General features: G+C 36.1%; 1 protein-coding gene across 3 annotated transcripts in view; it reads right to left on the bottom strand.

Annotated features, from left to right (window-relative positions):
• The window catches only part of ARL13B (ARF like GTPase 13B), a 66,905-nt gene that overhangs the window by 2,503 nt on the left and 40,018 nt on the right, over positions 1-24,384 (bottom strand). The window contains exons 4-9 of one of the 3 annotated variants that reach the window (XM_016196548.2): positions 17,168-17,273; positions 16,146-16,348; positions 12,340-12,454; positions 8,631-8,856; positions 5,330-5,446; positions 4,292-4,360 (exon numbers count right to left, since the gene is read on the bottom strand). In XM_016196548.2, coding sequence (XP_016052034.1) covers positions 4,292-4,360; positions 5,330-5,446; positions 8,631-8,856; positions 12,340-12,454; positions 16,146-16,348; positions 17,168-17,273 — 836 coding nt within the window. Of the gene's footprint in view, positions 1-3,461; positions 4,361-5,329; positions 5,447-8,630; positions 8,857-12,339; positions 12,455-16,145; positions 16,349-17,167; positions 17,274-24,384 lie in introns of those variants that run through there. The other 2 variants (XM_016196547.2, XM_016196549.2) reach the window with 2 other exon arrangements.

Here is a 24,384-nt window from a genome sequence, read left to right as displayed (position 1 = left end):
TAATAAAAGCAATTAGAAAAGTAGAGTCAAAGAGCTATAAAGGTAAATGTCTATAATCAAAGAACAAGAAAGAATCTGCCTTAAATATTCCCATCTGACTATAAGAAAACTTTTTTAAATGTATCGTTATTATTGAAAGTATTACAAATGTCCCCATTTGTCCCCCATTGATCCCCTCCCCCAGGCCTTCTCCACACTGTTGTCTGAGTCCATGGGTTATGCACATAAGCATATAAGTTCTTAGGTTAATCTCTCCCCACCCTCCCACCCCACCTGCCCTCTGAGATCCCTCAGTCTGTTCCATGCTTCTGTGTCTCTGGATCTATTTTGTTCATCAGTTTATTTTGCTCATTAGATTCCACATATGAGTGAGATCATGTGATACTTGTCTTTCAAGAAACTGTTTTTCATTATGGTAAATTTTAAGTGTCACACCAATTACAGTTAACCTGTAATTATCTACACTAGTTCATCATGTATCTGTCTACTTTCCATGAACCAAATGCAAAGAAATGTGTACAAAGTTAGGCAGGAAAAAGAAGATGCAATTATAACATTGGCACCTATAAGCATCTCAGATGAAGATCTCATGATAAACCCTAAAAATTAATTTATTAGTTTTTTATTTAAAAATTTATTATTTTTTTTTTAATCTTCACTGGAGGACATGCTTAGAGAAAGGTAAGGAGGGAGAGAGGGGGAGAGGGAGAAGGAGAAGGAGGGGGAGGGAGGGAGAAACATCAATTGGTTGGATCAAACCCGAAAACCCAGGTATGTGACCTGACTGGAAAGGGAACCGGCAACCTTTCAGTGCACAGGGCAACACTCAACTAACTGAGCCACTCCTGCAAGATTGTATCTGCACTTTTCTCTCCATTAAAATAAGCAGAAATTATCATACATTGTTTTTTAACCTAGCTTAGGTATACTCTGACTTGAAATTTATGGAAAAAAAAGATACTTTAAAAACTTGTAAAGTTATAGTGTTTTCTTCTCTGCTATGGGAAGCTAAATTTATTGATTCCAACTGAAAATTAACTGAAATATAGGAATACGGTGGTCTTAAACTTAATTAAGTCATTCTAATTCTCTCCAAGAAGTTCTCATTTTAAACAAGCAGCAGCAGGGACACGCAGAGCAGCGGCCCCCGCAGCAGTTGGGCCTCTCCTCCGCGCCCCGCGCTGCGCCGCTGCCAGGTGCCCTCTAGCTCCTTTCCCTCAGAAACAGGCCCCGTCGTCTCCCGGCCGCCGAGCACATGGGCAAAGCGCTCCTATCGTATGACGACAGCGGAGATTGAGAAACCCACCTACACATATATGCACAGCCCATGGACACAGACAACAGCGTGGCGAGGGCCTGGGGGGGTGGGGGGGTCAATGGGTTAAAAAGGGGGAACATCTGTAATACTCTCAACAATAAAGATAAGTTAAAACAACGTCTACCTCCATACCCTCCCACGCATCCGGGTGCCTTCTTTTCTCCTGAGCTCCAGAATCTTACTTGTGGACCAGGGACATTTCCAAATAGATGAGCCCACAGACACTTCCAAAGCAGGTTTCCTTCCTCCTCGTGTATTTTCAGTCTTACAGGTAGCACCAACCTTCCAGCCTCTTTATCCAAATAATCCTCTGTTCCTCCCTCCCTCAGTCCACACATCCATTATAATACCTATAATTGTTAAAATATTCTTCACACACATTTTTTACTCTCCATTCCAATTTCCATTCCTCACTTCTCACTTTGATGACTGCAACAGCCTCCTAACTGGGATCCTTTCTTACCTCAGGTGTGGCCACCATTAAGTCCATTCTTTGCATCATGTCAAAGATAGTTTTTCTAACAAATCTAGTAACACAATTTCCCTGCCAAAAATGTATAGTGCTTCTTATAAAATTATAGCAAGTCCAGACATTGTAACATCTATGTGAGGCCCTTCACAACCTGTCCCTAAACCGTAATTCCCGTTTCAACACTCCCTGTAACTTTAAATTTCCTCTCTTATCCACTCTACCCAAGGAACACAAGCTCCAGTCACAAGTAACTTTATGCTCTTTTCCAAATACCCAGTGTCTTTTCCAACCTCTCTACCTTTGAAACCCGTTGACAGACTCTTCTCCTCCTTTAAAGGCCCAGTTCTGGTACCACATCTACTACCGTCCCCACAGTTTGATCACAGTGCTCCAATTCCACACCCTAGAACTCATGACTGTCTACTGTGAACTGTCATATGGTTAAGAAAACTGAAGTATGGTCTTCTTTTTGACTAGGATCCCGGAAAGGCAGAATTTGTCATTCATCTTGGTATCACCCATGTTTTAGGTGATGTCAAATACAAAATAGTTGTTCACTGGATACCTGATTCAGTAAGGGAAAAATAAGTCATAGGAGATATTAGTATTTTCTATATATACATATGTTTGTGCATATGTACACATATATATAGGGTGTCCCCAAAAAATGTATAGACACTTTAACAGCTGATAACTCAATTTTCACTCCTTTTCATTTAAAATTAATGGGTGAAGCCAGACTAAGCCTGGAACAAAGAAAATTTATCCTAAAGTACCACTAGACTTTTTTTTTTTTTTATGGGAAACATAAATGATAAAAATTACTATACAAAACCGGCAACAGTCAATGAACTGAGGGTGCACAAATACGGGACGAAATGATTCTTGATGTTTGCGATTCCATTGCTTCACGTTATCAGCAGTGTCTGGACCAGAACCATCATCAGTTTAAAAATAGGCATTTACAAAAATAATTATTCATTTCTGCAGATTTTTTTAAACTTTGAAAATGAACTGTATTTTAATAAACACTGACTTTATAATCATCCAAAGTGTATATGCCTTTTTTTGGAACACCCTGTATTAACATTACCTAATTTTTTCTAACAACACCCTGAATACTTAAACTGATAATGTATTCTAACCTACAAAATTTCAGAGTATAATAAAATAGGAACTAACCTATTACAGTCAGTAACAGCATTGTGATGTAAAGTCAGTCAACCAAACAGAAGTGATTTCACTGTAATTCTGGTATAGCCTAAGGACAAACTTTTCTCTTTAAAAAATTTATTGATTTTGAGAGAGAGAGAGGAAGACATCAATGTATTGTTCCACTTATTTATGTACTCATTGGTTGCTTCTTGTAATGTCCCCTAACGGGAGATCAAACCCGCAACCTTGGCATATCAGGACTGCTCTCTAACTAACTGAGCTGCCTGGCCAGGGGCAAACTTTTCTGTTTTTAGAAATGAAAATAAATATTTTAACTTTCACTAATAAAATTATGAGTAAATATTTCATTACTGACTTATAGTATTCTGAAAAGAAAGCAAAGAGCACATTTATATTTATAGGCTTTTTGAATAAAAGTATTATAAAGTTTGATATAATTTCAAATTACATGGTAAAGCTTTTTTAAAGATTAAACTTCTGACTTTTTTTCCTAATAAATATGTCTCCTTAGGAAACCAAGCTCTAGATTAGGTAAGCAGAGCCATCAAAAAGCAAATGCTATGTTACTGACGGAGAAGTTTAATGAGTTATAATACAGATATCTCTATATATTATCCTTTTGCATTCTGGAAATATTTCATTGAAAGAATTTGGGCTGATGGTCTAAGATCAGAACTTCTGCCTGGGTATAAGGCAGTTCTCTACTCCCAACGGCCCTTTCTCTAGTTTTCCAGTTGTGGAGTTCTAATGCCTATGTTAATTTCATCCAAAGAAAATTATTTTCTTGAGGCAATAAAGCCTTCAGTTCAGTAACTTTCTATTTAACTGAACTTTATTTGGTATACTTGATTGGTCTCTGATCCTACAATTGTGTTGATCTTTACTTCATTTTAATATTCAGCAGCTTGGTGTCTTATTAGAAGCAGAGAAAGAACAATTATATGATATCATTGAGTATATTGAGTAGATACGTATAAGACAAGGCAGTTTTTAAGCACTGTAACTATAATGGCCATTTAATTTAAATTGCTGTAAAGCCTTTCCCTTTCTATCACTGTTTATAGAAATATATAACGGATAAGCAAAAGCTTTGATTATTTTACCTCTGCATTCTATGGTAACATCAATTCAAATTATTTAGAGGCAAAGGCACTTAAGAAAAAAAAACTTAAATTAAAAAAAATGATGAGTGTATAATGAAAAAGGATGGCTGTGGATTTTAAAGGCTTCCAAAAATAAAAGTTTGCTGAAGTAATGAGGTAATGAGGTAAAGAAAAGTGAATGTAATAGGTACAGATATTTGAAAACTGATCCTTTTGCATTACCATTATGACGTGTTTCACCAAGAGGCTCAAGTTTTGGAAGTCTAGTGACTTTGGGGGTTCCCCAGCCAACTAAAGAAAAAGAAAAACATTTAAAACACTGTTAAACAATGTCTCTTTAGGTTGGTTGAGAGGATCCCTCCCTAGACAGGAATGTATATAACATTTGATGTCAATTCCTATTTACTGAATGACAATACTGAATAGGTATGAACCCATTTTAAATGACTTTGATTTTAAAATGTCATGGTAGGCTGGTAACATTTGCTTTAAATTTTTACTTACCTTTAGTTAAAAATATAAGCATCTTCACCACTACCATAAATAACCTTAGGCAATTGTTGTAAACCCTAGCAGAGGATACAAGAAATGTTCCCTTATGAAATGGAATACTAGAAATGAGTCTTCAATGAATTCTCAAAGGAAAATGTTACCATCTAAAGCCTTCTGGCTGGGCTAAAAGGACACTATAAACATAGACATTGAGACGTTGACTGAGCACCTGTAGCATATGAGGTACTATGCCTAGTGCTGAAAAGTTACTTACAATTATTATGCAGTAACATGTCCCAGGGCTTTACATGCAGTATTCCATTTAATCCTCGTAACAATTTAGGAGGTCGGTATGTATGTTGGAAATATAATGGAAAAACTCACATATCTTGGTTTCAAATGTTAACTTTCAGGATGAAAGATGAAATTTTTTAAAAGCTCGTATTAGCCATCCATTCATTAAACTTAAATTCCTTTTAGCAATCTATGCACTGATATTTAAATAAGATTTGCATTCATTCTAGGAAGTGCCTGGGTAAGGTTTTCTTATTAATTTTTTCTTATCTTTTACCTTTATAAAACATTTTTATGGTTAAAAAATAGATCCTTATGTTGATAAAGTATGAACAAAATAGGGCAAAGAAATCTACCTTTTTCAGAAATTCACAAGCTAATGAATATACTGAGTGAAAACTGCTCACTTTCTTTCTCTTTCTTCATTGTTTAAAGTAGTATTTCTAAATTCAGGATTGGTATCAAATCACTCACCAGGCGGCGGCGGCGGGGGTGGCGTTGGGCTCTTAGGAGCTGTGTCATCGGTATTGACAGGTTCTACTCGGTGACTCCTTTTTATTCTTAATTTCTTAGTTTTCTTTTTATTGTTATCTACAAGAATATAAACATGGCACTCAGAAAAAATTAAACTTCTGTAATAAAAATTAAGAGAACTAGAATGTTGATATTATTATTCCCATAGAAATATATCTTCAAGTTTGAAATTACCAGTAATGAAATGTGAACTTGTTATTGCTAAGAATTAAATTTTTAAATGATTGCTTATTGAGTGATTAACAAATATGATACAAACAACAAAAAGCCTATATTCTAAATTCAATGAAAGGTTATTCGGAATACAAAGTAAGTACAAAGAAAGTTCATGTTTCCAAAAGTAACTTAGATTTTTGCCAAATGTCATATTAAGTAAATACAATTGTCTAATTGCAAGGATTTCCATAAACTCAGAATGGCCTGGGGAAAGAGGCATGGTGTTGGCTTGGCTAACTAGGATGGGCGCGCGTGCATGTGTGTGTGTGTGTGTGTGTGTGTGTGTGTGTGTGTGTGTGTATTCTTAGATATAAATAATCCAAAGATAATTCTTTACCCATTAAAATAACTCCCACATCTGTAATATTTTTAAAAGATAAAATAAAAAAATAACCCCCAAATAAGGCATCCCCAATATAAATACAGAGTGGGGCAAAAGTAGGTTTACAGTTGTGAGTACGCTAAACAATTTATTATGTTATTATGTATTAATTATTGTATTATTTTCCATATGAACAACTGTAAACCTTCCCTTGCCCCACCCTGTATATAACCAAAACTCACATTAGATCTTGCAGAATTGAATTTGTGTTCTTTCAAAAAATAACTATTTACAGATTCTCACTTAAGCACATAATAACATTCTAAGGCACAGTAGTTTAAATAACTAAACAAAAGTTACTGAAATATTTTCATTGACAATCCCAAACTAACTTTATATACTATGCAATACATTTCCTAAAATGGGAATTATCTGCTACTTAAGAAATAGTCAATATCTATGAAACCTACAAAGTAATGAGAAATACAACCATACTTAGAAACACGTTATTTTCTAAACCAATTAGTGTCATTTGACACATTTTACTCCCGACAGAAACAAAGACACCTTTTTATAACTAGAACTGTGAGCTTTACAGCTGGGAGAAAGGGAAGAGCCTCCAGACTAATGTGGTACTTCAGAATGGGCAGTAGCTCGAGGTTATGGAAGAGCACAAAAGACAGAGCAGGTGATGAGGTAGGGTTTCAGCCCAGCCACAAACAAGATGTATGATCTTAAAGAAGTTACTCACCCTCTCCAAGTCCCTGGTTTCCTATTCTACATAAAGGGAATAATATACCCTACAGTAGCTGTTAGATGACATAATACTGTGTTAACCCTTTGCGGTCGTATTAAATTTGGACATGGGTGTCGTACTGGTCGGAATTAATTTCCATTGAAAGAGCAGTGATACATAACATACAAGATTATGAAGGATAAACGAGAAATTATGAACTGATACACGAATGAATAGAGTTAAGATTCATACGGTTCCTTGCTGTGGTGGCTGAGAGCAGACATACGACCGCAAAGGGCATCTGAAACCATGCTCTAAATTGTGAGAGATAATGTTAATTTTTAAATAATTATTATTATACTTAAATGATTCACTATCTTAGATCTTCCTACGCTTTATTTTCAAATATCTGTCAAATCACTTTGCTCTTTAACAATGTACTTGTGTTAGAAAGAGTTCTTTCAATATTTTGAAAGGCTACTTTAAGTCTAACTTTCTGCTTAACTCTGCTAACAGAGCTATATAGGTACAAATATGACTGCCCTAACTTCCCAACTTACAAAAAGTATAACTTTCGAATCTAATTATTTTTTTATACAGCAAAATATCTGTTAGCGAATCTGCACCTTGAGGATTGAGATCTTATTTTCACACTGGATAAAAATTTTGACACTGTATAAAAATTCTTATATACAATGGAACCATACTGCTGACAAGAAATGGCAAGGAACTAATAATTATTCGGAAGCTTCCATGTGTCCGGCCCATGCTAAAACATTGTAGTTATTTTTATTACAAGTAACCCTAAAGTCCCTGTAAAAAATGATGCTTGCTTCCAATTTAGAGATGAAGAAGACTGAAGAACATCGCAGAGCACAGCATGTATCTAGTAGGGGAAAAGTCAGGGTTCTACCCCAGGCTGTTTGATTCCAGACACAGCCTGTATCCTTATGATGCCAAAACACATGAACTTCCTGTTAAATTACATAACTACTTAGAAAAAAGTAATTATGCCCGGACGGGCGTGCCTCAGCGGTTGAACGTCGACCTAGGATCCAGGCGATCGGGGTTCGATTCCCGGTCAGGGCACATGCCCGGGTTGCGGGCTCGATCAATGGCTCTCTCATCATTGGTGTTTCTGTCTCTCTCTCTCCCTCTCCTTTCCTCTCTCTGAAATCAATAAAGATATATTTTTTTAAAAAAAAAGAAAAAAGTAATTATGAACTGAAAATTTTATATATTAAAATAAGAGAAAAATGGCTATTTGATAAGACTTAAAATGTTCAATTGATTATGTCTGCATCCTGCAGAAATAGCATGTCAATAAAGGAAGTGATCCTGATTGTAGCATTATGAGGATTAAAAAAAACAAAAACCCAGCTGGCGTGGCTCAGCGGCTGAGCATCTACCTATGATCCAGGAGATCGGGGTTCAATTCCCAGTCAGGGTTTTGAGCTCGATCCCCAGTAGGGGACGTGTAGGAGGCAGCCCATCAGTGACAACGCTCTCATCATTGATGTTTCTCTCTCTCTCTCTCTCTCTCTCTCTCTCTTTCTTTCTCTCCTCCTCTCCCTTCCTCTCTCTGAAATCAATAAGGATACACTTTTTAAAAAAATTATTTTAATAAAAACTAAAAACAAACAAAACCCTCAAAAAGTCTTAAAAGTATTAAACACATTCAAAGGATTCCTTGGGCTATGCTACATTCCAAATTTATGAAAGTAAAATTGAAAATTTCTGCTGAAATTCACATTACCAAAGATTACATTTTAAGGCATAATGAATATGAACATGTTAACAAAGTGACTAATGAGTAACTAAAAACCATGAGAAAACCATGAGAAATACTGCATTTGCAAACCAAAAAATAGCATTTTTTGTGAAAATAATCATGACAAATGAAAAGTATAATTAAGTTATATATAGTACATATGTATATCTTTTTATTTAATAACTAGATTTATCACCTGATTCTGATGATGGCTGGTCTGTCTCATCTTCATTCTCCAACTGCTGCATTAATGCTTCGTTATAATTTTCTACTGTTCCAAACTCATTGCTTTTTTGGCTACCGTCACTGATCTGGCTCTGTGTCTCCATTTGCTCACGCTCCATTTTATGTTTCAGGGGGCAGGCATCACAGTCTTTCTCCACATTTTGCCTCTTTTTCTCTCTTTCAAGTTTTTTTTCATTCTAATAAAAATGAAATATATCATCTTTAATATAACAGTTGTATCTAAGATAGTTTTAAGGGAAATATCAAATAATCCAAGAGCATGCTGTAACTACGGGGAACTGTGATATGTCCATTAAAAATTATTTGTTAAATACATCACTGAAACATGCTAACTGCCAAGCATTCAGAAAACAGATGTATAAAGCAAGAAAACAACCATTACTAGTAACTCCACAATCCGGAGATGAACACTACTTGGTGTACAGTCGCTGTGAGACACTCTTCTCTGCCTACTGCACACGTACAGACACACAACACCCACAAACAAACATAAATGTGATAGACTGCTTCTCTCTCTATAGATATTTAAGTATTTGTTTTTTAAACAAAAATGAACTGAAGTTTTTATTTAAGAATACATATTTATTTCCTTAGAACAGTGCCTGACACCTCGTAAAAGTGTTAGCTACGTATGTGTTATATATGTGTTAGCGAAAATTCTTTCACCAATTACATTACCATTTTGAATGGTTATATCGCAACTTATTTTACCAATTCCCAGTCAATGAACAAAGAGGTTACTTTCAATTTTTCACTATTAAAAGAAACACAGCTGTTGAATTCGTTCTTTAGAATAAGTTCTTAATATTAGAGCTGTTGGTCATGGGTAAACGCATTTTAAAATGTGACACACTACAAACTTCCCTTCAGAAAGGCTAAAGTCAATTTAAACCCGAGGCAAAAGGCTGAAAATGGTATTTCCCCACATCTTTTTCAATGCTATATATCATTATCAATCTTTTATGTCTGTCACACTAACAAGTAAATGTTTTACCTCAGTGCTGGTTTAACCTGCTGAGTTTGCTTGTTTACCACTACGAAGGTGAAGTACTAAACACAGCTACTGCCATTTCCTTTTCTTTAGGGAACTACCCAGGGTAACCCAATGTCCACTTTTCTATTTGATTCTTGTCATTTTCACAGTACTATTTAAGGGTTCTTTTTTTGTTTTATGTGCCTCAAGTGCTTTTCATTAGGGTTTGCTTACTGTGTTTAACTTTGTAGAACAGCTCCTTAAAAACTGAATTGGATCTGTCTACTTTCACTTCTTTTTTTCTTTTCTTTTTTTTTTAAAATATATCTTTATTGATTTCAGAGAGAGGAAGGGAGAGGGAGAGAGAGAGATAGAAACATCAATGATGAGAGAGTCATTGATCAGCTGCAGCCCACAACCCGAGGGCATGTGCCCTGACCGGGAATCGAACCCTGATCGCCTGGATCCTAGGTCGATCCTCAACCGCTGAGCCACGCCTGGCCGGGCTACTTTCACTTCTTGACTTGTAGTTTGACTGTCCTGCTTTGGAAGTTTTTCCTCCTCGGTATATACACAAATGTTTAACTATACTATGTGCTAGTATTTTTAAGGTTGCTTCTTCTTTTTTTTTTTTAAATACATTTCGGTCTTCTGGAATTTAATTTGGCAAATACAGTGTTTAATAATTTTACTTTTTTCAAAATGATTATTCATTTGTCCCAAAATCCTCTCCCCCAGATTTGAAATGTCACCTTTATCTTACACAAAATGCTCAGACATAATTAGGTTTATGCCATGTTTATCAATGTTCCATTGATCGATCTCTCTGCTCTAGAACCAATACCTCACCATTTTTATTATCTGTGGTAAAAATCAAAGAAATGTAAGGTGCTTCTCTAAAATACAAACATTTTAGAGGAGAAATTTTGTGGAAATAAAAAGCAAATATACTTGGCATAAAGGAGACTTATAATTTGTTTTCATTTGTTGCATTTCTTTACTGATTATCTTCTTAAAATTATTGTATCTTAAAAGCATAAAAAGGCCCAGCCGGGCGTAGCTCAGCGGTTGAGCATTGACCTAGGATCCAGGCGATCGGGGTTCAATTCCCAGTCAGGGCACATGCCCGGGTTGCAGGCTCCATCCCCAGTCGGGGGCGTGCAGGAGGCAGCCGGTCAATGACTCTCTCATCATTGATGTTTCTGTCTCTCTCTCTCCCTCTCCCTTCCTCTCTCTGAAATCAATAAAGATATATTTAAAAAAAAAAAGACTCAAATAAAGTATTTTAAAAAATAAATAAATAAAATAAAAGCATAATAAGTGCACTTTCCCCATGCCACTAATTCAGGGATTTTCAATAAGGTATACTATTCTGTACACCAGTATTGTTCACATCTTTATTCAGTGAAAAATCCAATGTTGTCAGAGGCACTAAGGCCTTTTCTAAGTAACCACTGCCCTGGCCACATGGTACTATAAAATAAGTCATTATTTACAAGGTGAGCTTTACTACACATATAAATTAATGCTTCACAGTGAAAAGTCAAACTTGATTTCCCTCTTCTCCACCAATATTTTTAAAGAGCATAAAAGAAAACTTGACAAATATAATATTTAACAGGATGGAGACAAAACAATAGCTTAAGACAGCTCTACTGTACTTAGAAAAGCACACATTTAATTAAGTTAAATGCAACGGGGTTAATAAAGAGATTAAATCCAATTAACCTTCTGGTACCTAAGCAACTTAAATCCAAATATTTCATATTACCAATTATTTTGCAAAATAAAGCAATACCAAAATTACCCAATCATCTTCTTACCTGCGGAGCTGCCTCCCTCCTCAGCAGCAGCCCCGAGGAAGAAAACAACCATCCACCTTCCAGATGAGCACCTGTGCAGGAGGCAGCGACAGGGGAAGGGGGTGGAGAGCAGAGAGCAGTGGGCCCAGCAAACTAGCTGCCACACTGCTCTGGTGAAGGGAGAGGAAGGTTAGGAAGCTCTGGCCTGAGGAGGCCTGGCTGCTGAGGGCGGTTAAAGCAAGGCCAACGCACACTCTGGACAGCAGTGGAAAATGAAAACAAAGACACAGATACATACACACACACACACACACACACACACCCCTTAACTTTGTCATGATTAAAATCTACAAGTTAATTTTGGTAAAACTTCTGACAATTAAAATTAAAATTAATCATATTTACATACAGAATAATTTATTATAATTTCAAACACTCTTAAGTATCCTGGGTAAACAACCAGAAATTCAATTATGTACTCTAATGGATCATGAGCATCTAAATATTACTGTAAAGAGATGATAGTAACAGTAATACAGGGATAGGGACAATGTAAACAAGAGTAAATATATTACTACCATATGAAATTAATGACAAAAAATGATTTATCACAACAGTATTACAGTGGCTACATTCAATCTTCCTTTTCATTCTGTTAATTCTGCAGCCACCTTTCCTGTTAGATCGGAAGATAAATCTGAAGAGGGAGAAAGGGCAGTAAACCTTTAACCCGCCGTCTCTTCCATTTAATTCTTTTCGAAACAATGTCTCTAGTGAAACACTTCTTCCTATCTCCCTGCCTCCTTTCCCAATTCCCTGCCTCCTTTCTTAACTTCCCACTTTATAACTTAAGATATAAAAATTACATTTGCCTTCATCCATACCTCAATGATTACAGTTGCTATCGGCTGGAAAGGATTAACAGTAATTGGTTCTGAGTCCACCTCAGCCAGACCACTGGTTCCATCGAGTTCAGCCTGCTCTCGCTCTCTTTGTTCTCTATTGTTAGAGGGGGAAAAATTGTAATTCCTGAGAAAATGCTGAGCCATGTTTAAGAACACTTGCAATAGGTTTGAGGCTATTAAATTTAGTAATTTAAACATCTGGATATGGCTTTAAATTACTGAGAGATTTTCAGAAATCCTTATGCAGCTAACAGGCCTCCAGGCCCAGGTAAAGATTATTCATTTGAATTTATAAAAGAAAGAAATGCTGACAAAAGTAACATTCCCTATGACTGACTTTTTAATGTCAAGAGTGCATTTAATTATTCTATGTGCTAAGTTACTATATTATCAATTTATTAATTACCGTCCCAAACTGACGTGTCCTCCTCACTGATGTGAACAAGTCAGTCCTCTTGCTGACCCTCTTCTGAAGGGCACTGTCACACTCTTTACCATATATGAAGGAGACAGTGACTGATGCTTCTTTTTTCACTTCTTTTTAACTTTTTCCCAGAGGCCCCTTAAACTACCATCATCATCATCATTACTATTGTCACTATTTTGAATTTTAGAGGCTGTTCATTAAAGCTGGGGACAGTGAATCAAGGAAGGGCCTAAGGTAGGTAACAGGAGAGGGACTAGGTGGGGAAATGAACCTAGGCTGGGACTCTGGCTCACTAAAAAGTCAGAAAAAAGGGGGGCCTTCAGACAGGTTCAGGGGGTTTGCCTGGGATGAACTGCAGCTGCCCATTGTAGTCCTGGTTGCAAGCCTCGGGGGTACCTGAGTTTAAAGGATGCATGCCTGTGGGGGGAGAGGGCACCGGGACTGTCACCTTGCACAACAGAAGGGGCTATAAAGATAAGTTGCACTATATCACTTAAATAAGTATTTCCATATCCATTACTACTGAAACATTTACTATCTCTGTGACTTATAGTTAATGTTGTCCCATACATGAAGAGTAATTAAGTTATAAAACAAGTAGCTGCAGACAGAAAGATGACTGGCTGAAGACAGAAAGATGACTAGTGTAGATCAGCAACTGAGCTGCAACCCTAGTACAGCAATGTGAATGTTCATTACCATGACGTTTATTAGTTGTCTCCTGATGGAAAGATCTATCCTTTCATTCTGAACCTAGCGAGCCAGGATTTAGAGATCTGCAATTTACTACCTCTGTGACCTTGGGCATGTATCTGGATCTTTGAATGATAGCCTTTCCACGTGGATAAAAATACCTACTTCATAGGACTGTTTCAGCTAAAGTAATATATGTGAAAGCACTCTGTAAATTAACATACTTGTTATTTATATTTACTGTTACTTATAACAGTAATTGTTATGAATGTTATTAACTTATTAGCAAGCAATTTCAGGTATCTATTATTAAAATGCTATTTTCAGATACCAACAATAATTTTTTACAGTTTTTCAAAAATATCTGAATCTATAAGATTAGATTTAATGAAGTAAAAAGGTGGGTTTTTGTTTTTTTTTAATCACTCCTCTCTAAATCCTAAATTTAATTTTAATTATGGAGACTCTGCTCAACAGGAGAGGCCTCAGATAAACATGTGGCATGGCTAGGAGAAAGGAGGAAAGGGGAATGGGTATTAGAAACGGCTGCCATAACACAACCTAGAATATCTTTATGGAAAAGGTAACAACTTAGGGGAAAAATGACTAACATTAGGTTTCTTTTATCCAACTCAATTTTTTGTTCATGTTTTGTTAATGAAAAAAGGAGTCTTCAGAAAAGTATGGCCATATATTTTATTTTTATAAATATATAAAAGGTAGAACTAAATGAATGATTGGTTGTACTGAGCTTTATATCATGAAAATATCCAGTAGGTTAGAAAACCAAAGATTCTCACAGGAACTAAAACCTCACAATAGTATCAAGAGGGACCTAGATGATGACCTGCTCATATTATTGAGCACTCTGGGATGAAGAGTTATCTCTACAGATATTTCTTTCCTTTAAGTCCTACCTCTAAATTTAATGAAAAATACCTGCAATCAAAGGACTTCCTCAACAGTGCAAGAGAACACTTACAAAGGCATCACCAAGGCGGCTTAGTGGGTTCCTGTCTACAGGCTGCAACTATGTGACAGCACATGGAAGGCCAATATTACTTAGGCAGGCGGAAGACAACTTTGGATCTTGCAGGAGCTCACTTAAATATAATTTCATTTCTCCCCTCCCTTGCCATGCAACCATCCAGTTGACAAAAGAAAGAAATCTTGGGATAAAGGGCTAAATTCAACTTCTAATCAAATCTGAATATTTTTGTAGCAGTAAGACTATTGTGATTCTGTGTTAGAATTTATGTAATCTTTTTTTTAAAAATTCAGTTTGCTAAATTTAGTTAAAAGTTTCCTTAAAAATAATTTGAAAAATATATTTAAAAACCTGAGACAGTGCAATTTAGTTTACTTTCTGAAAAACTAGTGTTGAAGATCAGATTTTGCCTCAGTTGACTGATCCACTAACAGCTTACCTTCTGTCTTTGCTGAGACTAAAGGAGGGTTTCTCAATCTACTGATAGTGGATTCAATAACTCTTCGTTGTAGGGGACTGTCCTGTGCAGCACAGGATGTTGAGCAGCTTCCTGGCCTCTACCCACTAGATGCCAATAGCACTCCACCTCCCCCCAGCTGTGATAAGTAAAAATGTCTCTAGACACTGCCAAATTCCCTTTGAGAAGCAAATCCGGCTTATTTGAAAACCACTGCAATAAGGGTACCCATAAGAAACAGATAAAAATTTTAAAACTCTTAGAAGTAATAAATACATAAGGAATAAACTTAACTACCATAATGATACTGCCGTAATTAACCTAGTTATTAATAACAGGAAAGCAGCAAGGAAAGGCCAAATATTATGGGCATGTCATTTGTGCAGCTTTGCCAGGAGCTGCAGTTTAACACTTCCCAGGGAGCCACTGGTTTATTCTCCCATAGATCCCTGGGGGAAGGGACTGGACAGTGGGGAGAATAGACACAGGCCCAGTAACGTCTGGGTGAAACAGAAAGCTGCTTGCCTGTCAGTCACACCTGGGAACAGGTCATTGGCCAGAGTAGGTGTGGCCATTGCAATTGAGGGAAGATCTGAGATATCTAATCCCCTAAACAAAGAAGTTCGCTCCCTTGGCTATGGCTCTCTTGGTTCTCTTGGGACTCTTGTTGTAGAAGTCCCGTTCTCTTGGCTCCCCTGCATGTGCCCACATGGTCCCCAGCCATGTGGACCCCACACAATGGACTGATGGACTGCAGCTAGCCTGATGCAGTCCTGGACCTGGCTCCAACATAGAAAGGAAACTCTGGACACTGGCTCTGCTGTTAGCTCTACAGAATCCCCAGCTGCATTTCTTCCAGGACTGGATTAAAGGAAATGGGACTTTGGAAACCCAGAGATGTAATTCCACGCAAAAAAAATTCACTCATCCTCCTGTGCAAGTCCCAGAAAATTCTTTTTCTCAAGATATCATGAGGACTCCACCCTCAGTACCGAGAGGGGAAGAGGATACCCCACTTCCACCGATAACAATACCACCACCAGGAAAATTAGAATCTTATTGCCCAAACTTGTGTAGAGAAAACAGAAAACTTACCTAGTGTCTGCCTTCAGACAGAAAAAGGAAACTGAATACAAAAAAACTAAACTAAGAAATTATTCATAAAATTGTGGTGTTTTTGACATTTCAAACACACTGTGTTAAAAAATTAATCTACTTACCTTTCTTCTCGTAATTTTCGCACACGCTCAGCCCTTTCTCGTTTCTCTTGTTCCTCAAGAGCACGTTGTTCTGTTGTGTCTTTTTGGATGCGTTCATTTAAGGCATCAAAGTCTCTTGCAATGATATGTAGCAGCCAATAAAGACCTTTTTTAATGGACTTGTCAATTTTCTTTCCAGATCCCAAGATTGCTGAACAAGGTTCCTGACAAACAGCAATTTATTTGACTTAAATATTAAAACCAAAAGCTCTCCAGAAAAATCTGTTCATAAACCATTAAGTATAATCACTGGTAAATCAAAATTAACCCATTAAATTAATGATATAAAGTACCTGCTTATTTAACTCAAAAAACATACCGTTGTAATGACCACTAACATTAGTACATAGGAGCTGAAATATTTAAAGTACAATATGTGTAAGCTGAGAGATATTATGACACAGGAAATTGACAGTGCCAGTTAAAACTTTCAACAAACTCACTGGATGACAAAATTGAACTTCCAGTCCTTATACTAGGGAATTTATAGCAGTAAATACCTTTGAAGATTGAGAGTCTAATGACCATCTTCTGAAATCAGAATAAAATCCTCTGGTCATCTTTCTTAAGATTATATGATAACTCTCCTGATACGGTTTTTCAAAACTCACTGCAAACCTCTCCTATGTTTAAATTTTGTATTTATGTTTTCTTTACCATTTACAAAATTTATAGCAAGACGTGCTTATACAGCTTACAAGTCCTGTCAGCAGTATCTTAAACAACAAGCAAATTTAAAGTCTTTAAAAATCTCAAAAGATAGCTTATGGAAGTCAATCACAACTATATAGAAAACAAATATTACAATATTAATAGCAACAAAACAGTGAGAATGTGATTTCCAGGATTAAAAATACATATTTTAAAACACTTATGAATTATTTTCTTAGGTGTCTGCCACCTAATTGCCTGTCACCTTTACAAAAACTAAGTTATACTGCACACATTTCATAGGGCAAAAAAAAGCAAACCCCAAAACTTACTATCTGACACAGGCACTTGTGCTCATTGACCATTTTTTCCAGAGACAGACATTCAATCACATCAGCTTCTCCTAAAGCCCCTTCCTTGTCTTGTTTATTTGCCAACCTAGAGCAATATAAATAAAGTGGTTTATAGCAAATATATAATCAGCCAGCCACTTAAAAATATTTTCACCATGTCCTCATTCCAAAGTTTTAAACCTATTGTCTACAGAACATACTGGTTTAAGAGAGTACTATACTATCTATTTCATCTTTTTTCCTTTATTCTACTAATGTATGTTTGAAAGCATTGGCCTGAGAGAGAGGAATCAAGCAGTGTCAAGAAAACAAGCAACAAGTCAACAGGCCAACAGAAAAAGCTACAAAAAAAAAGGTGGATTAGTTTCCACAGTCCTCAGCCATCAATTCTAATTTTCACATTTATTATGTCTTCATCTTCTTAAACACACTGCAGCATGATGGAAATGCCCTTATCTTCTTAAAATACGAAGTGTTCGTGTTTATTTTTGTATTTTTAATTTTTTTTTTTAATCCTCACTCGAGGATACTTCTATTGCTTTTCAGAGAGAGTGGGAGAGACAGAGAGGGAGAGAGAGAGAGAAACATCGATGTGAGAGACACATGGATTGGCTGCGCCCCGGCCCTTGGCCTACAATCGAGGTACATGCCCTTGGCTGGAATCAAACAGGGACCCTTTAGACTATGTTCTGATGCTCTCACCACGGAGTCAAACTGGCCAGGGCCAAAGTGTTCATGTTTTAAACACCCAAATAGTCATTCTGAGCTTGTAATATCTGAGCTCATCTGCATTTCCAGTGTGTGAATGTGTCCATATACATGTGCAACTTACTGGACAGGTGGGGCCACTTCTATCTCATTCACTTTGCACAGCACTGAGCATAAAGAACATTATATTCAATTAGGAACAAATTGGAACACAACAAAATGAAAAACCAAAATAAGTTCTAAAAGGAAAAACGAGGGAATTATCACAAAATACCAGGATTTGCTATCAGATGGCAGAGGTCAAAAAGTTTAATAAAGCACTGTCTTGGTCAGGGTTTGACAGATATTTCAGGTGACTATATATTATTTAATAATTACATAGGACAATAAATCTAATGGGCCTTTATCACCTACCTTTAAAAATTGTCCTCATAGTACTAGTACTCAGGAGGCGTCTGGTTGTACCACGTTTAGTGATGTTAAAACCAATCAGTGGATTCAGCTGGAGTCAGCCTGATTCAGCCAAAATGCTTCTATCTAATGAGTTTATCATCCACTGATGACCTTTGCTAAATTCCATTATTTTATAAGAATTTATAGCCCAGCCAGGCGTGGCTCAGCAATTGAACATCGACCTAGGATCCAGGAGATCGAGATTTGATTCCTGGTCATGGCACATGCCCGGGTTGAGGGCTCGATCTCCAATGACTCCCTCATCATTGATGTTTCTATCTCTCTCTCTCCCTCTCCTTTCCTCTTTGAAATCAATAAAGACATATATAAAAAAGTTTTAAAAATTATAAAATCATGACTTTTCTAGTTCTACATTCCTTCTGCATTTACTAGCTACATTTTTGCTAAAAAGTAAGCTTTCCCCAACTACTTGCTTACTCCTACTTAAATACAATTTAGAGAAAAGTAAAGATGAATGTTTCTTCCTTTGCCTTCATTTCCTAATTTTCATAATAATAAGCTGCTGCTCTATCAACCTCCAAAGGTGATTAAGTTGCTTTCTTTGGTTTGTGGGGCATCTCATTATGAAATAATGGATTTAAAAAATATATTTGATGTGCTGCAATACATTGTAGTTGCTTTTCTTTTTGAGGCTCAGTTACCCAATTTGGTCAGTGGGAGTCCCCTTTGTGTTGGCTACTGTGTTCTTTTGGTACAATTCCCATAGTCTTTGATATCTTCTTGCTTTTTTGTAAGAAACAACATTCCAGACCTGAAATCATCATTTCCCTAAGGACCCCTTGCTCCTTTCAGAAAGGACTAGTATTCCAAGACCACAATCTGGGTGCTACAAACATTTATTACTATTGACTTGCCATTATTTTCTATACCCTTTTGGTGGACAAAACTAGGGGAAAATAAGGTAGTTTTTTAAGAAAGAAAAAACTTAAATCCTGAGTTCATATTGATTTTTCCATTTTAAATCAAATATTACCAAGCTTTTACTTACCTTCTTAAATCGTATCATTTTTTCTTATGCTGAAAACTATAGTTCCTAATAACACTGACATTGACTATTTTCTTTATCCTACAATGTATATAAGTAAGAGTTTCAACACAACGATAATGATACCATTGTAATGAACTAGTTGTGAATAACTGAAAAGGAGCAAAAGGAAGGCCAAATACTAGAGGCATGCCCAGTAAAGTCGGGGTGAAATAGGGAAGGTAGCTGTGTGGCAGCCACCCCTGGGAACAGGTCATTGGCAGGATAAGCCTGGCCGCTGCAAGCACGGGAAGATGAGACACTTAAGCTCCTACACAAAGGAGCTTGCTTTCTCTTGGTTCGTGCTCCTGGCTTGTGGGACTCTCACGCTCCTGCATTCACCTAATGGCCCATGGCCATGTGGACCCCACATGAAATGGACTATGGACTGCAACTAGCCTGATGCTAACCCGGACTCAGCCCCGCCATCAAATGGAAACTCTGGACACTGGCTTTGCTTCTAGCTCTACTGAATCCCCAGGTGCACATTTTCCAGGACTGAACTAAGGGAAATGGGACTTTGCAATCCCAGGGACATAATTCCATGCAAATAAAGCTTTCTACCACATCTCATCCTCCCGTGGGGGCCTCTGGAAATGCTTATTCCAACGGTACTCCAAGAACCCCACTCCCACTAGCAACAGAGAAAGACCACCAACACATCTCTCGAACAATACCAATATTATTACTAAAAATAAGATTACTAAATGTAGGTTAAAAATCTCTTTGTGGTTATTATTGTCTCTAAAATATATCCCACAAGAAATAGTCAAAATATGGGGTTTTAAAATTAAAATTATCTGAAATAATCCCTCTCTGCATGGTTGTTACATCACCTCCTAGATATATAGCTAGGTTCACTTGTTTCAGGCTGCTTTTGCTTTTCAGTTTTACTTTAAGATCTAATTTTTAAAACATTATGTGGTTCCAAATTCAAAACTATAAAAACAAATCAGAAGTATTATCCAACTCTGTCCCTTTTACTCTCTATGCTCCATCCATTCTCCTGTAACCATTTTCTTTAGTTTTTAGCCCACAACCCCCTACCCCCATTACTTCTATTTGAAAATATAAACATGTATATGCAGAATATGATAAAGGTCATGATTTGGGCACTATATTCACTGCTGACTGGCTGGGGGGGGGGGGGTGTATATGTATCTCCACACTCCCTTTCCTTCTCAGAAACAAGCATATTATATATACTCTTGTGTACCACCTTCCATTTTTTTTTAAACACTAAGTCCTAAAATTACCCTGAAGAATTGTAAAGACATCTTCTTTATTATTATATTCTTTATAAATGAACAAAATGCTCATTACAGGGCCATTTCATCATTTATTCAGCCAAGCCCACACTGAAGGACTTCTGGGTTGTTTCCAGTGCTTTGTTTTCACAAGGAGTGCTGTAAAGAGTAAGTGTGGGAACGAGTTACTTTTTATTTTGGGAACAGATTCCAGGAAGTGAGGCCACTAAATCAAAGAATAACGGCAAATGTGATTTTGATAGAAATTATACCAATGTCCCTCCTCTCACCCTCAAATCATAAAAATCGGGCAGAAAAAAAAGGGATGGTAAGGAAATTTACTACTGTTGGAGACATCTCATTTCTAATTTTTCAAACCAATATTTCACTCTGGTAAAAATTAATTTTGAATTGTTCTATTGACAATAAACAGCTAACATATTACAGCATAACTTTAGTTTTTCTATATTGAAAACTCTGGAAGAAACTTCAAAAATAGCAGGTATAATAACAGGAAAAATGGGGAGGGAGGCTTAAACACAGGAGCTCTTTTCTGGCAGCTGTAGTTCTGAAATTCAATGACTTTATGAGTGAAGCTCTTGGGATTTCCTAAAATAGGATAGGATTCAAACATTTTAAAGTAAGTGGAACAAAAAGCTTTTACACCGAGCTTCTTTCCATTCCTATTTATTCCGAATTCTGTATATTTAGCAAGTTTTGAAACCTAAAGAAAACAAAGTAAACTTTGTTTAAATACAAACCCCCGTTTTAGTGGTTAATGCACTTTATATATAATATAGAAATGGAATTACAGAGCCTGTCCAGATACCCTATGTAGTTGGTTTAACAAGGACTTCCTGTTACCAACTGGCTCCAATGAAAACGATCTTCCTTTAATCTAAAGAATGGGCGGTTAACTGGCAGAACCGGATTCTCCAGGCGTGAAGTAAGCAATTTGTTCTTCTAAGCAAAAGGACAACTTTATCTCAAACTTATTTGGCTTTCAATTAAGTTAACTATATGAAAATGTACAGAAATTGCCTGTGAACTGTAAGCTAGAGACTTAATTTGATCAAAACGTTACAGATGATACTCAGTTTTTCTCTCAAAGGCAGGACTCCAACACGGCAGGTGGAAAAGCAACAAAAGGAGCAAGACAAAGGTAATAAACCACTTTTTTTTCTTTTTAATATGAAGCACCCATAGCCTGAAATCTGTGACATTTAAAAATAGCTCAACAGATAACTAAAATTACTTGTTTTGCTGAGATTTGGACCAGGCTACCGGCAGCTGATCTGCTTGTATATACTGCTAATAAATTGAACAGGATCTGGGTTTAGAGGTCTCAGAACTAGACCACTAAAATAAAAATCAACTTCTTTTAAGTCCTTTAAAAAAAATAGCTTCTCATTTTGAAACGCTGCAAAGTCAGATCCTATAGGAACAAACTTAAAACTCTTTCTTTTATAGACTGGTTATACATTAGTCATACTGTCCTTGCTTTAAAGAACACTTAACAATGAATTCTGAAAATAAGCTTGTGCCCAAATCTGACACATACGTATAACCTTTAAAAACTTAAGATAATTTTCTAGAAGGTCTCAGTTAATTTCTTCACTGTTGTTTCCAGAATATTTTAAAATTAATTTGAGGAAATTAGAAAATAATCTTGTAAAAGGACTACTGTGAAATATCAAAGTACTGACTTTTTTAATGTTTTAGCTAGAGTACTAAAAGTAATTATAAAATTTAATATAAATATTTGATTTGATAGTTTTACATTTTTTAAGTCAGCATCACTTAAATACTACATATATAGGTAGGTGTAAGACTTTCAAAATAAAGCAATAGAGAGAGGCTTAACCAAAGCAGAGTTTATTTTCTGATATTTCTTCAAAGTTATTTTATAATTGTTACCATATTATGTATGTACAGTGTACTTTCATCAGGTAAGTAAGAGTCTTAATATTTAAACAAGTCAGTTAACAATTAACTTATTTAAACTAAGTAAAAAGTAGAATTTTAAAAAGGTCCTGAAAGACTACATTACAAAAACATCAGATAATTTAAACTTGGAGAAAATATATGCAACTTGCAATATGTCTGTTTGTTTTCCTTATTTAAGTATCCAAAGAGGTGACTATTCCAATAACATCAGCTCCTTTCACCCTGAACTAGGGAAATTCTGCAAGCTATCCTCATACACAAAAACAAAAATAGTAAAATAAAATACCCCATTTGATGTTAGATAAGAACTGGTTACATTTCTTGAAATGTTTTATTTAATCAGTAAAGTAACTATAAAAAGAAAATACCTATAAAAATCTATAAATCTATAATGTATCTATTCCAGGGTATATTTCACAAAGCACTAGGTAACTTTTATTTATATTTCTGTTCCTGGAAATGTTCCTTGTCTGTCTTAGGGTGGAGAAACTTTTGAGTCATACAAGTATACTTTGCTATTCCCAGAACAAACTGTCAAAGTTGATTACCATGTTTATAAATTAATGTTCTTTCGTTTTGCAAATATGTTTAAGCTCAAAAATATAGTCAGTTATTGACTACAGAATTCAAAACAGTATAGCAATGCAGTAAGTTAAACATGCCGAAAGATTCACATTTGAATAGAACTCTTCCAACATTAAAAAGGTAAATTTAAGGTACAGAAAAGATTGTGTAAAATAGTATCCTCATCAATTTCACCTAGCCTCAGCAATTAAATAACTGTGAGCTTAATATTTTATGTTCATGAACTTTGTCTCTTCCAACTTTTAAATTCTAATATGCTTACATGTCTCACTTTGCTTAATATTCTGTTTTAAAAAGATATATGATTAAGTTGGAAATAGTTATACATGTAGTTATGAGCATACACATGTAGTTATGAGTATGCAACTACTAGAAAATGCAATTTATATACAGCATGTAAGTGCACCTGAGTACCTATATTAAGTCAATTTCTGCAGGAAAAAACAAGGATTTGGGGAACATTCTGAATTATGTTAATTCTGTAACGATAATCAATATGGCTTTCAGTCAAGATGTACAGAACAGGAATTCTTCCCTCTTCTACATACAGAAGTGTTCGATATGGCCTTGAGAAAAGAAAGGCCAATTTTAGAATTACATATTACATTTGAAGTACAAAAGAGAAATTTCCAAGTGCTAGAAATGAAGAGGGAGCATACTCATAGCCAAAGTAGACAGTAGGAATTAAAGTAACTCAATGAGCTACTAGAAGCTGGGGTTAGGGTTTGTGCATAATAGGGAACTAAAACTGAGCTTCCTAGATGAAGCAGTGAACTACAAAAAATAGGACAGTCTATATACAGAGACAGGGAACTCTGTTGGCTTGTCCAGGATTACAACAAGAAGTGAGGGATCTGCTCAGGCTATAAAAATCTCTAGAGAAAAATTAGGCCCATATTTATACTGCCTGGGCTACAACAGGCAGAACCCATGGGGCCCTATTAGTGACAACCACAAGCATGAGATAAGAATGTATCCACAATGGAGGGCACTGGAGGCATTCTTATATCATTCCCCACTGAAGATAAACTGCTGACAAACTTCACTAAATCTACTTGCCCACCGCCAAGAGAAACAGTCAGTGGCCACAACAAACAAAGATATTTATTCCTCAGAAACCAAAAACAACCTAGTAATGTTAAGGATCTTTAACATAAATACCCTTTAACTATTCAAAGGAAATAAATGAAGACATAGGATCCATAAACCAA

This window comes from Miniopterus natalensis, chromosome 6 (genome assembly GCF_054644295.1).
Source record: "Miniopterus natalensis isolate mMinNat1 chromosome 6, mMinNat1.hap1, whole genome shotgun sequence".
Classification (NCBI taxonomy): Eukaryota; Metazoa; Chordata; class Mammalia; order Chiroptera; family Miniopteridae; genus Miniopterus; species Miniopterus natalensis.
The sequence above is the reverse complement of the archived record's forward strand: the minus strand, read 5'-3'. Positions and strand labels throughout refer to the sequence as shown.